We start from the raw sequence: 15310 nt of genomic DNA on the forward strand, positions 1-15310 counted from the left end.
TTCTCAATACTGGCAATGAATGATGGCATTTTGGCCTTTTGGAAGTATTACCACTATACGAGTGATAGGCCAAAGGAAGGCAGAAATATAAATGGGTGCTACAAATTGCAAACTAAAATAGTTTGTATCCCTGCCTATGAAAATTTGAAATGTACGTGTTATATCATTAAAACTTAACTCCTGGCCCACTTTCTACAGCTTCTGAACCTGAAAGAAATCACATTCAATATGTTATTAACACATTTGGAAAGAGCCAAGTGCCTCTGATGAAGCATAAAATGTAACAAGGGCATCACTGTGATGTGGAACCTTTTTAAATTAAATATTTAATAATTCATCTTTCAAACAAAATGAGTGTCAAAAGTTCATTCACAATTCGTTTGCTGGCAGTCCAGCATTGGTCCACAGCTGCATTTTCACCTACTTCACTGGACACACAAAATCCGCTGCTAAAGCAGTGATCTGTTTTACTACTTTAAGAAGGCAGCTTATAGGGTCTGTGCAGCTCATTATTCTGTCACTGCTGCTGGTTGTGTGTACTCACCTACCTAAACCCAGACTGCCACCTGCTATTTTGCACTGCATGTGGACTGAATGTGTTTCCACAGTTTTCTGATCACCAAAATGTTTTGCAGTCGGAGTGTTAGTCCATATCTGTGTAACCAATTACCAAGATTGCCCCCACTGCTTGAGTCATGCTAACAGACTTCACTGTGCCATGTTTTCATTTAGTCCAATAAGGCTTGAGTCTGCCGCAATGCCCTTCAACCTTCAATTGGCCGATCCTGCAGATCTCTTTTTAGGAACGCAGTCGTGGGAGCAGATTGGTGGGCTAGATAAGTGACACGAATACTAAGAGTGCCCTCGCATTCAGTCAGTCTGACACCCAGGGCATCCTGTCTTAATCCCTTTGCAGAGACCAGACAGAGCCTTGGCAGAGTGCATTTGAACATGGAGGTCCCTGCAGATTATTTAGCCCATGCAATTATCATAATGGAGGCAGCATACGGTAATACGTGAATAGGAATTGAATTATCTCTTGAAAGGTGTCTCTTCACCTTCTCACTCTTCCTCTTTCCAATATAGGTGCAAGATAGCAACCTTCATCTACTTACCTGGAAATTAAGGCAATCTGAAATAGCATACAATAACTCTACATCCTATACTCTGATGCTGTTTAACAAGATAACACCAAAAGGTAATTTCCCTAAAAAATACTTGCACCCAGGTATACATTAGCACTATCTGTATACCTTCTCAATTTGACTTAGTAAATCACCCATTTAAAGAATGTCTGTCTCCTGTTGAAAACTTTATAGAACTTTTTACATAGTAGTTTGATACTTTTAAACCACTCTTAAGTCAGAACAATTCAGTCAGTGCAATTTCAAAGCCATTTAATAAATCCACGCAAACAAAATAGGGTCGTCACAATTCAATAGCCAAGACTGCAATCATCGGTCTATAAGGCGAATGGCTGGATGGCTGATAATATTACATTTCTCATCAGAAACAAGAGATTGATTAATGTCTTTTGTACTGTTCTCAGACATAATACCATAGCATATTGCCTGATAGCAGATTAAAATGTGTCTAAAAGGTTTTTGTCCTCGTAGTGATTGTCTGTCTGACCATAATTCCAGATGGCAGTTTGATTGCTCTCAATTTTGCCATTCTTTTAATTTAATCTCATTTCATCACAGACTGGAGAAAATGAGCCTGGTCGACTAAAATTGTGATGATTTTTCAATAATATGATTGTGCCATCTGGGAGCACTGCTGGCCTTAGAGGATGGTGGAGGTTAAGCTCAGGTCAGAGGGTCATCCGTACCACCTCTTTCATTAATTCGTGGTGAAGACACCTAGATTACAGTCCCTTCTCCTTTGTTGATCAGCAAAAACAAAGCTTGTTTGGCTAGTTATAGGCTTTCATTTTTTTTACTTCAAATTAAGCAAAACAGAACCCCCCCCCCAAAAAAAAAAAAAAAAAACAGCATTAATATATTGAGCTGGATACACGTGACAATTGGATGGATTGATGGGTTTTCTATATATACTATATTTCTGATTCATATTCTTTTATTGGGCTTTGAACTTTTTGGGCATAAACGCAAACATGTCACCCAAAAGCTTAATTCATATTTTTTCAGATGAAGATTAAATCAAATTACTCTGTAAAATGAGAGTTGTTGCTCATAGCACCAAAATCATTTATGGTGTCTGCCAACTATATAGTTCCATAAGGTGCTGTAGCTTGTAGCTCATCGTTTAGAATTGTATCCTGTATACAGTAGTTAGTGTATGTTTGAGTCAATATATCAGTCAGCTTGGTTTCCTGTTGTTGTGCCCCCTAGTTTCCGAAAATCGATTAATGCAGCTTTAAAATTAAAGAAAGCGATGGAGCTTTTATGTGAAAGCATTCAGAAAATCAAATTACATTGTTCTATTATAATGCTCTATTAAACAGTCCAAAATGACTAAGAATTACTTAAAATGTAGTATAGGGAATTTAAACACTCTCTTGGCTCTTGTGTTCAAGTATAAGCAGGTTTATTAAACATAGACATACATAAATCCCTGCAGTCGTCATATACTTAACCCTATAGCTGAAATCCATTCTGCCCTGGCAGCCATCCATTCATGAAGCACTCTATCTTCACTGCGATGAGAAAAAACACTTCAGCATAACCCACTAGTATGACCTTGCTTATATGTTTGTTTCTCTCTTCCATATCTGCAGCAATCTTTCAACAACACATTATAGAATGTTTCATGGACTGTATTTGCATGCAATCAGTATGACGTTACCGTGAATACACTGAAAATTAAATATTGTGGCTCCAGACAGTTGTATTTCAGCAATTTTGCCAAGATGCTCGTGGTACTTTTCATTACCTTGAAAATGATAATATTGAAAATATTCTGGCTGCTGTCAGTTGTTGCTTTAAACGATCCGATTGAAGGCAAATAAATTGTTTTAATTTGGTTTCATTCACAGCTCAAATAATGATTTCTCATTCCTCTTTGGGCATCCCACTAAGTAAAGTAATATTCCACACAGGGTGTAGCTGAGGAAATAAACACCAAAACATAGTTCATACCATTCTTGTTTTTGGTGACAGTGCATTGCAGCAGTGGCCTATAATTCTTCTCACAGAAGAGATCAGATCAAAGAGAGGCTGCACTGCCAACACTCTTGTTTAAAACACTCACTTAATGTGACTAGTGCTAAAAGTCTTTTGTTTTAAGGCATCACTGCAACAACTGGCCCGACCAAACCGGATGATAAAGACAAGGCAAATAAAAAATGCATATCAGGCGTTAACAGCTCGAGGAAATGACAGATGTGATTATACCATAACCATGGTAATCATGACAATATACCAAGCATTATGACGCATATCACATCTGCAGTAAGGCCTGTAGTCTACACAGCCTGAGCTTACCCTAGTTACAGGCATAGACACAGTTTAAAATTGGCTGCAGCAAGCAAGCCAGTGACAATACTAAAAAAATATTTGTTGGATAACACCATCCCAAGAGAGTGAAAAATGTTCAAGGAAATACACTTTATTTTTGCTGTTCTGAGACTCATCCGGTCAACGAAAGGGCCATCATTTCTTTTGCTGTTAAAAGAATAGACTTTGGCTGATAAGTCAGCAGCACCCAACAGCCTCCTGGATTTATTTCCCTAACACCAGCACTCTGCGTACTGAGGGCAAGATGGGGGAGGGGAATTGCGTTTTTTTCATTTTTTTTCAGGTGGAGCTGAGGTGGGTGAAGCACTCTCAGTCTGCATGTCAGAATGAGACAGCAGCAGTGGTGGCCTCTAGTTATCAAGGCCCCAGCGAAAGATTTGCAAACCGCCACATCCAATATCCCCTGAGACAAATGCAAACAAGCATGAAACATGCAAACACCCTGCAAGAAAGAGGTTTATCTTTTATTTTTTTCAAAGTGTTGGAAGTCTTGTCTTCACTTTAACACCACAGAGCAACACAAACAGATGGCCATAGTCATGAAATCAAATTACCCACTTAGCAAATCAAGTAATAATTGTTCAGATGTTTACATACATGTAGCAGCTACTAATGCTGTAATAACTGAACAGCACAACAACGAACAACAAAGCTGCACACAATTGCAGAAACCACGGCACAAACTTTCAGCAATCCTGCTGTCATATTTTATTGACCTTGTTATTACTGTCTGTACTTAATCATATAATTATTCTGTATAAATTTGTCATGGATAAAGAAACATTAAGGTCCATCAACAGTTCTAAACAGTTGTTCACTTAAGTGAAGAATGAAACACTTGTTAGTTAAATCTTCTGCGTCTCTTATGACATTTTTATTTATTACTTAATCTACCAATTGTTTTCTAAATTAATCAATACTAATTTGTCTATAACATGAACATCATGAAAAATTACCATTAGAGCTCAAGGTCATGTTTTGAAACATATTTGAAACAAGAGCTCCACTATTGTCCAAAAACTTAAAAAACATGAATGAGACACTGGTTTACATGTTTCTTCATTACAATGGCTACTTTATTTTGAGTCAGTTCTTTGTACTCACAAGTGCACTAAATGTAAAGGGGGAAAAAAAATGCACAAATGCCCTATTTAATCCTGTTTGAGTTAATTACATTTCCCAGCTGTTCGGGATCGTACTGAGCCTTTTTTTTATAAAAAGGGAACTGTACATTTATGACCTGTTTTTGTAAGATTTACTTGTTCAATAGTAACAAAATGCCTTTAGTGTCACAGACAGTAGGAAAGTCTGACAATACATGGACTAACTCAGTGATGGTTTTGGTCTTTTGCTGGGATAAGTTCACAGTAACAAAAATTTAAAATTTCTTATGCTTTAACAGACAGTCTTGCTGTATGTTAAAGGATGTAGTAGGCTTAGTTCCTTATTTACTGTATATAATGTAGTATATGCTAATATATTCATTAGCACTGAAGATTTGTCATCATTTTAAACAATGACACAATAAACCTGGTATCCATCTGTATCGCTAAGGCACAGTTTGTCTACACAGGTCTTGTGAGACAGATGGCCAGTGAGGTTACAACATCGGCACAAATAAGGTTAAACACAAGACATGCAAAAAACGTATGCAAATGTAATGAATCAGTAATGCATTGAATGAATTAGCAAGATGACATTCAGTTCAGCAGACAGCTCTCTTAGTGGCCACAGGCTTTTTTCTACATTATGATGAGATACTTGCCAGATTTCATATCACTTCATATTTTACCCACTCTATCTTTTTCACACTCAGTGTATCAACTGCAAATGGCTGTGACCAGTAATGTCTAATACTGTTACTGTATTGTCTGTACTGTTACTTTTGTTTTGTTGTTTTTTTCTGCCCACAAATATTATTTTTAGTTATTATATTATTACATTTAGGAACATGAAAAACTCCTGATTGGGCATATTAGGTAACAGAACGTTAATGACGTCAGGTGTTAAGTGATAATAACAGTGTTAGAATTGTGTGTCACACAACAGATTGACGTGCTTAATGCTGAACATGTGACTTTTTTGTCTGATAGTGGAAGAGCAAATTGAGATGTTTATTTTGTTGTCACTTTGTTGGAATAATCCTATTCTACATAAAACAGTGCAAATCCTCCCTTAGAACTCTGAGGGGAAATGCTAAATATGCCAACAAGCTAAGAAGAAAATCTGAATCAGAATATGACTGCAAAGCAAAATGTTCAATAATGCAACATTTCTTGTAAATTTCATCCTCATTGATGTATTATCTTCCTTCATTTGAGTTGTGTGGAGCAGTGTTAACATATTTCTTCTCATATTCATACCATGAGACTATGAAACAGACATTCTTTTTTTGGAGGTGTTACTTAACCTTTTGATTGGTAGACGCTATGGTTATTTAGGTCTTTGCATCGTAGACTGCCAAGCTTGTGTGTGGGAATGTCCAAACTAACACATTCTGTTAGTTGAAGTACAATTCCAAGTCTCTAATCAGCAGACATTGTAATGTAAGTGCTCTGCAATACTCTGCGTTATATTGTAGTGTCCTTGCTATATATTACCTTAAATTTTCCAACAAACTCATTATTACAAATGAATTTGGCAAATCTCAGTGGTGTCGAACATAATTCCAGTGCCTGCTGGTGCAGAAGCAGAAAAGTAAGGGTGGGTGTGTTTTTATGTTGCTGGCAGGATTTTAGATGTAAGCAGCTATTGCTTTCAGTGGCTATGAATACATGTTGAGCGTGCCTAGATGGAATTAATCCACACAGTGTTGCACCAACAAAGGGAGGAAGGATTCCTAAAGCTATTTTTTTCTGCAATATATGTCCCATCCCTTTATGTAATGAGGCTATCTGTGATGATAAAATGCATTCAAATAAATGTTTTATGAAGAGTGCATGTGACCAAAGTTTTGGCTCTATGAGTGGTACATCAACATGCTTGTTGCTGAATTATGAATTTTTCATTTTGCATTCCAGTGGAAATGCAAACTGAGATGTTTTATTGACAGCTGATAATCTCTATTAGTGTGTTTGTCATGTCTGACATTTTCTTCTCTTAGGTTGTAGCGCAGGGTTGTTGTAATTCCAGCCAGATAAAATGAGCTCTTGCCAGTGGGATGCCTCATTCGATCTGATTCCCCAGCAGAGGCTCATCTCTCCGCAGCCTTTCTTCATCACGGCTGGGGTGGCAGCATGGCTGGTGCAAAAACAAGCCACATGTAGACTCATTTCTACTGATTAAGTCAGCCACTCATCCTCACTGGAGAACATTTCCACCTCAGTTAACAATTTTTACAGTTTAGAAAACACCTGTCATAATACAGTATACTTGTTTCTTCTTGCTCATGAGTTGACTGAGAGGAACGATTAATAGATAACTTGAGTTATAAGAGACGGAAAGGGACTAGTTAAAAATGCTTAATAACAATACTTAAATCTAAGGACATAGTAGGGAAGGCTAATTTTTTGCACTAGGCAAGAGTGCTTTGCTCTTGGCAAAGGCATTAACTGCACTGAAGAATAGTGTCTGCATCACTAAAAACACAGCTTGACACAATACTGTCACACTTTACAATTTCCCAGCATGTATTATATGTATCGATTTATTTGTAGGTTACCATCTTTGTGGGCAGTAGACAATAAGGGGTGATAGGAACACATCAACACTACTGTGTGGAAGTGGGAGGTACAGGCTATGTTGTATGTGTATGAATGTCTATTTTTATCTTGAGAACACTCACATCCCTAGACACTTTGGCTGAATGAACTAATCTAATCTAATTTAATCTAATCTAAGATACGGAGTAACGAGTTTCTTGTTAGTCACTTGGTTTGGGAGATAATAAATTCTGCTATAATTATGCAGGGACAATACTAGACCTCTTCACACTCTTGAATCACACTATTTGTATGGGTTTTTGGTGTGACAATAAATTGGATTGCAATGAAAAGTAAACACCACTACAATACTGTTTTGAATAAGCATTAATCATGAATCATTGAAAATGCTGTTTTTGAAATCCCAGGAAATGAATCACAGATAAAAATGTTCAAAGCCAATAAACAGGCTATAGAAAATCTTAGTAAAAAGTCGAGATAGTGAAAAATAACCCTCACTTGATAACCTTTATCAGTGACTTTGTTAATATATTGTTGTGTTTTACATCGAGATATAAGCCATAGCACAATTTCAGGCAAGAATAGTGTTATATTGTCTTTGTTTGCCAGTGTATGCCATTTCAAAGGTTATATTGCTTTTTGCTTTGTTTTTTTCAGCATGCATTTCTCATTTGCATGCATTATGTCTTTGTGACGTTTCAAGACCACATTCATTGAGTTTAATGCTTGGTGTCAGTGACTTGTACTGTCTTGTGAAGAATGAGTCCCAATGACATCAACATATTGCACTATTTCCTTTAAGACTTTCATGACTATAAGGCTTTGTACATTACATAATTCCAAGCTCAGGATTTCAATGAGTAAAGGGGCTTACAAGAAATTCCCAGGTCCTACCGGAATGGTCCTACTCATTTGTCATTTTCAGTCTCCAGTGTCGATGCATCAGCTTTTGTGAAGTCTGGAAATCTGGGACAATCCAGGGTTAGGGAGCTAACAAAAAGCTTGTTATATTCCACAGATGGGCAGTGTTGTGAATTAATTGAAGTTGTTAATTCATCTTGCTCTTGTTCTTTCATCATTCTATGCACATTGTACTATATAAATAGATTAGGGCTGTAAGTAATTATTATTTATTACTCAATTTATCTGTTGATAATGTTTTGATGAATTGTTTGGTCTACAAGTACTGAGACTACCAAATCATTTTTTGTCTTGTTTTTTTTTGTCAGTTATTTTTCTGTGGATCAACTGATCAGTTCAGCGTGAAAAAAGATCTTGTATCGAGCCACTGTTACCTATAACTCACTACAGCAACATCAACAATGTACTCCTCACTATTTTATGTGGTTAGTAAATATTGTTCTTTCTTTTTCTTCTTGTTGCAGAGAACACAAACAGCAGATGAACTATGAATGCTGAACACAATGATCTCCTCCCTCCAGCGCCAGACAATGAGAGGTCGTAGGCTGAAGGGGGCGCTGTCCAACCCCCTCTTTGTGCTGCTTTTGGCCCTTCAGATCCTGGTGGTGGCTGGGCTTGTTCGTGCTCAGACCTGTCCTTCTGTCTGTTCATGCAGTAACCAGTTCAGCAAAGTTATATGCACCCGCCGCAGTCTACGGGACGTCCCAGATGGCATTTCCACCAACACTCGCTACCTGAACCTCCAGGACAACCTCATTCAGGTCATCAAGGTGGACAGTTTCAAACATCTGCGCCATCTGGAGATCCTGCAGCTCAGTAAGAACCACATCCGCAGCATTGAAATTGGGGCGTTCAATGGGCTGGCCAGTCTCAACACCTTGGAGCTCTTTGATAATCGGCTCACGACAATCCCCAATGGAGCATTTGAGTATTTGTCCAAGCTAAAGGAATTGTGGCTACGGAACAACCCCATCGAAAGTATACCATCTTATGCCTTCAACCGGGTCCCCTCGCTTCGAAGGCTGGATCTAGGTGAGCTCAAACGTCTCTCCTACATTTCTGATGGAGCCTTTAAGGACTTGAGCAACCTGCGCTACCTGAATCTGGGAATGTGCAACCTCAAGGAGATTCCCAACATCTTACCTTTGATCAGGCTTGAAGAGCTAGAAATGTCAGGAAACCAGATCTCTGTTATTAAGCCCAGCTCATTTACAGGATTAGTGAACCTCCAGAAGCTGTGGATGATGCATGCCCAGATCCAAACTATTGAGAGGAATTCCTTTGATGACCTTCAGTCACTGGTGGAGCTCAACCTGGCTCACAACAACCTTACCTTTCTACCACATGACCTCTTCACACCGTTGCATCGTCTGGAGCGGGTCCACCTCCATCACAATCCTTGGAACTGCAACTGTGATATCTTGTGGCTCAGCTGGTGGCTGAAAGAGGCAGTACCTGCCAATACCAGCTGCTGCGCCCGTTGCCATACTCCTACAGTCTTTAAAGGTCGCTACATCGGGGAATTAGACCACAGCTACTTCCAGTGTGATGTTCCTGTCATTGTGGAGCCACCCAGTGACTTGAATGTGACAGAAGGCATGGGTGCAGAGCTTAAATGTCGTACAAGCTCGTTGACATCCATCAGCTGGCTTACACCAAATGGCTCGTTGGTGACACATGGGGCTTATAAGGTGCGTTTGTCTGTACTCAATGATGGGACACTGAACTTTACTACCGTTACAATGCAGGACACTGGGACTTACACCTGTATGGTTAGCAACACAGCAGGCAACATTTCTGCCTCTGCTGTGCTTAATGTCACTTCTGTGGAAAACAGCGGGGTGACCTATTTTACCACAGTCACCGTGGAGACCATTGAGACCCCGGGGGATGATAGCCAAACGCCACTTCCGCCATTTGGCTGGGTGTCATCCTCAACTACAAAAGGTACTCCTGTTTTAACAAGGACCACAGAGCGGACTTACACCATTCCAGTTCTTGATCTGGATGGAGAGGGAGACATCAATGGCCTGGATGAGGTAATGAAAACCACCAAGATTATCATTGGCTGCTTTGTGGCCATCACGCTTATGGCTGCTGTTCTGCTGGTTATTTTCTACAAGATGAGGAAGCAGCATAACCAGCAGGATCCTGATGGCCCTGCCTCCTCCATGGAGGTCATTACAGTCGAAGAAGAGCTTGCAGGAGTTGCTGCCATGGAGAGACACCTATCGCTTCCCCCTCTGGAGCACTACAACCACTACAACACCTACAAGAGCACTTACCACCACCCTCCTATGCTCAGTACCATACACAGCTCAGCTACACAGGAACCTTTACTGATTCAAGCCTGCTCAAAAGACAATGTACAAGAGACCCAAATCTGATCTTGAATCTGACTAAATATCCAGTATCAGCAGTTTCATACTTGGAGTACTATGGACCAAAACATGAAGATAAAAGAAATCAAAATGACATTGACTTGACAGAGTTGATGTCGATAATGGCGATAAATCAGCATTTGGCAAAGGGACGACATATGATACTTTAACAAGTGTCTTTACAAAAACAAAGATTATTTATTAAAAGTATGTCTAGTGGCTAAATGAAGAAAAACAATTTGTGATAGCTTTTTAGCTCATTTTATTTCTCTATCTCTCTGTGTAATACTGCACAAGGGAAAGAATGGTTTACTAAAAGTGAATATAGAATGTCTAAAATTAATCTCATGTGAAACCACTTTATAAATTGGCTTTTCACTAAAAAAGAATGCAATGCCATTAATTTAATTCTTTGATTTTACCTGATAATAACACTTTTTGTTGAAGGGCGTTACTAGTATTCATAAGCATTTATTTGCTAGTTGTTTAGCATACCAAAACATAAAATGGGTGTATTTTCATTGTCATCATATTCTAGCTGTCACTCAACCAGAAATGAGATCTTTTAATGACACAGCTCTGGATGATATCATTGTGAAGCCAGCATGCCTGAGGAGCAAAACAGCCAAATGAGTAAATGTGCATTTCCCCTGTGGCTCCTAAACAACAGCCATACATCCTTCACTTTAATTAAGGTTAAGTTCTTGCTCCCACTCCTCTTCCTACCTTTTCTTTACACTTCTACCTTTACTACTTCTTTCCTTCGACTCCTCCTCTCTTCTATCTCTAAATTATCCATCTTGCCTGTCTATCCTCTCTCTGCTCTCTCCCGACTCTCCTTTCCACCGTGTCCTTCTTTGATTGTCTCTCTGTCACTTAGCTCAGGCACGTTCCTCACCCCTCGCCATGTCTCATTTGTCTCGCTTTATCCGCCGGCATGTGCCGCACGACGGCAGAATATTGCTTGGGAAAATGAAGGGGAGCATAAGGCTGCGGTGTGTAGCCTCCCTGTTAACCTAGTAATGATCTACGTCCACTCAGTGTCGCGTTACCTTGCCATCACCCCAGGGTCACACGAGCTTGGGCGCTGATAGTCCATCTGTTATACAGATAAAGAGGCAAATGAGGCTGCTTTGTAATGTAGTGTGACCCTGTCAGACAAACACAGACAGGGCTAACATAGTCAGTGAAGCAGCTAGGAACCTGCAACAAAATAAGGGGACATGGGTTATAGCTCATTAATCTGTATCAGCAGTTCATTTGCAGACTAACAGAGAAAAGCTGATAACAAAACAGCGTGAGACTTTTCCACTCTCTGTGTGCCCAACATCTAACAGGGGATAGAGGCCTTTGATATTGAAGCGACCCCTGCTCAGTCTCATTTTTGTCAGAGAAAAACACACACACTTTGATGTTGCATCATTTATAGACCATCAAAAAATTGTCTCTCCTGTAGTCTGTTTACGCTTTGCTTTTTCATTTAGTCTTTCAAAGAGGAAGGCTTAAGGAAGGGGGAGGTAGGGATGAAAAGTGAAGAATAGTGGGCGGGGAGGGGGGAGCCAGACTCCACAACGGTCATGAAGGGTCTTCAAACAGAGATATTGCAGATATGAAGGGAGAGGAGTGAAAAAAAGATAAGGAATAAGGAGGCAAAACTAGCCATCAGACTGTCGCCATGGAAACAGTGACCTTGTGCAGAAAGTAAGAAGAGGTAGATATGCCTTTCACTTTGGTCTCTGTGCAACAAGCATATTTTAATTTCCCAGTGGCGATTCAAAAAATGCGACTGATTATCGACAAAACTGGCATAATGGAATGTATATTACTAATACTAATGGTTTGGATGGGATTTGACCAGCACATGACGTTACATTTGCAGAGCATCACATCGCTTCAGTTATTCAAATCACCGCTTTATGTGAAAAATGTACGATTTAACTGTCCAGCAGTTCTACTCGCCTTATAGATTTTCATCTCTTTGAAGACGGCTACCACAGCTTATAGTATGAGCATAATAAAGTACTGTCACGCACAAAGTCATACACCTTTGATCAGTCTCCTAAATTTATTTTTTTCATCTTGTACAATATTGGTGGAACGATGAACAAAGATGGTGGAAGCAAAATATAAATGTATTATTCATCTGGTAAGGTCTGGTGAAGTAGAGACAGATGAAACTATAAATGGAGCAGGATGAATCGAACCAGGAACCTATTCTTGTCAGCCTTTCATTGAGTGTTATGAATGACGAGAATAGTACAGTTAATGGTAGCGTTAATGAGTAAACCATTCTTTCCCTTTCCACTGTTTTCTTTTTCAATGCTCAATTCCTTTTCAATGCTTTTGGTGGCTTAATGATTCAATGTTGATGCTGGCTACAGTGAAAAAAAAAAGGTTGAGATTTTTTATATATATATTTGGGGATGAGGGTTGTGAGTTATTCAGAATGAATGGAATATCTCTGTATTGGTATTTACATGAGCAGGATGCTGTTATGTGGAGAGATATTTGAATGCCAGAATGAAATTAAGACTGAGCTGCAGAATATTGGACTTGAAATACCAGCAGAGTGAGCTTGATTTTTGTGCAAAATCCTAAGCCAAGGTGATCAAATTCTTGTGTGTTATTCTGCCAACTGTCTATGTAGGGGGAGGGTTACTGTATGTGGGAATATTCTCTCTCATTTTTGGAGAGAATGATCATCAAATGGTTAAATTTCTACAAAAAAATATTTTCAAAAACATAATGCAAAAAAAAAAAATATTCAGATCATAATTTTACATGTGCTTCAATTGTTAAAAAAAGACAAAAAAGCAAAACAAAAACAAGAAAAAAAAAACAAGAGAACGTGCTTGTAAGGAGTCCAACTAATTTCTCTGAGGATGATGTTCAATTATTGATACCTGAGATTGTAGTTCATACTGTACATGAATACAAATAAAAATTGCAATTCTTTTTTTCCATTAGATTTCATAGAATGTATTATTCACAGACACGTTGTCACCATTTTGCCGTCTTTGTCCCATTTGCACATGAACACTTGTATAGAAATATTCAAACAAAAAGGATTACTAAGCAGCTCCCAGAATGCTGAACTGAGAAGAAATGCAGTGAATAAATGCACTGTAGCTTATTTTATGAGGTCAGAGGAGGGAAGTGGATCTCTCTAAGGCGAAAAGGAAGTGATCTTTCTGTATTATACATGGAAAGTTGGGTTCTTTTATCTAATCTGAATCACTCCATCTGTCTGACAGAATCATTTGATTCATGCAGACAAATTTGAGAATTTCCTAACCAATAGCACAATAGCCTATTCCTGCTCTCTTCGCTGACTCAATATGATGAACAAAGAACCTTGCAGAACCTTGGAGAACATTGTCACAGTCAAAAAAATAAGTCTAATAGCCTACACTACCCTCACTGGCATTTCAAAATGTATTTAATATTGAATCAATTAAACTGAATCTCCACTGCAAAACAATCGTGATTCGTGTAAAATATTACAACAATTCAGTGAAGAGACTGCTTTTCATTATACCATCTCCACTGCCCTAATAGCACAAAATGGCTCAGAGTCACAATTGCCTTTGGGATTGCTCCATTTCATTCACAAAGATCTTTATGGCTGCCCAGCAAAATGTTGTGAAGCAATTGGTGCAGGCTTCATTCAGACACTTATTGGTATGTATGGTCAGTCTTAAATGCTAGAATGTCTATTCCAACAAAGGGATCATTAATTCATTCGCTAAATGATCAATTTATTCAGGAGCTGACACACTCAGCCTCAATGAAATGATGCCGGATCACATTCAGAAACTGAGCAGTAATCTCATTAATTCCCAGGCAGTTTATAGTATGTAAAGTATATGTGGGAGATGGAAGTATTTTCGCAAGCAGTGAATCACACATTTATTTAATTTCTGTGGGACAGTGTTAGTACATCCTACTAGGATTCAGCTCAGTATCCAAAGAAGGCAAGTCCCAGTGATTGTGAGTATAATCCGACAAGCATGAAAGAAAGGAAAAAATAAAGAAGCCAGGCTGCCCATATGTGCCTGTGAGGCTGTGTGTGGTGCATTCATATGCTTGTGTGAAGCACTGGTCATCTAAAACTTGACAATCTGCTGCAGAACTACACTGCATTCACAAAATACAAATCCTGGAAATCAAAAAGTATTGTCATTTGCTTCAAGGACTAAAAAAGACTGCTGTTCAACGGTCGATAGTCAAGTCTTGGATGTTGGAGGTTCCTGTGGCAGATAAATGCACAACAACAGTTTCAGCACCACAGAGCCTGCCGTAGACTTTTTCAATCAGATACAACAAAACAACACAAGAGCCTGCATTTGTGTGAACGTATTGCTACCAGAAACAGGTAAACAAGAAAATCTGAAATATAAGACAGCAAGTCCACTTAAAGTTCATTAAATACCAATATACTGTACAGGGGTGTACACAAAGTCATCACACCAAGAGCTGTCACGTATCCACTAACCTTTCAATACAATCTCTAATTAAGGGTTTCCTAAAGGACCAGTGTGTAGGATTTAGTGGTATCTAGCCGTGAAGTTGCAGATTGCAGATAACTAACTGAACACAGATTGCGGCCGTATTTGACAACCTGGGAATTAAAATGGACTGTGAAGTGTGTAGGAGAAACTACAGTGACCACGAAACTCGTGAGAGCTAGCGTTTGGTTGGCGGACTCCATGGAAGGCGGCCGGCAGCCAGATGAAAACAGCTCATTTTAAGGTAACACAATGATTCCTATATTCAGGTGATTATACACACATAAAACCATACCTATAAATATTATATTCCATTTCTTAAAATAGATCCTCCTAAATGTTACACACTGGATCTTCAA

General features: G+C 38.9%; 1 protein-coding gene across 1 annotated transcript in view; it reads left to right on the forward strand.

The window, feature by feature from the left end:
• Nucleotides 1-13406, forward strand: part of LOC127351404 (leucine-rich repeat-containing protein 4C-like) — a 38601-nt gene extending 25195 nt beyond the window's left edge. The window contains exon 2 of the mRNA XM_051378917.1: nucleotides 8527-13406. Within this exon, the coding sequence (XP_051234877.1) occupies nucleotides 8554-10449 (1896 nt within the window). The 5' untranslated portion in view covers nucleotides 8527-8553 and the 3' untranslated portion in view covers nucleotides 10450-13406. The remainder of the gene's footprint in view (nucleotides 1-8526) is intronic.
• Nucleotides 13407-15310: the final 1904 nt, after the last annotated feature.

This window comes from Dicentrarchus labrax, unplaced genomic scaffold (genome assembly GCF_905237075.1).
Source record: "Dicentrarchus labrax unplaced genomic scaffold, dlabrax2021, whole genome shotgun sequence".
NCBI classification, from domain to species: domain Eukaryota; kingdom Metazoa; phylum Chordata; class Actinopteri; family Moronidae; genus Dicentrarchus; species Dicentrarchus labrax.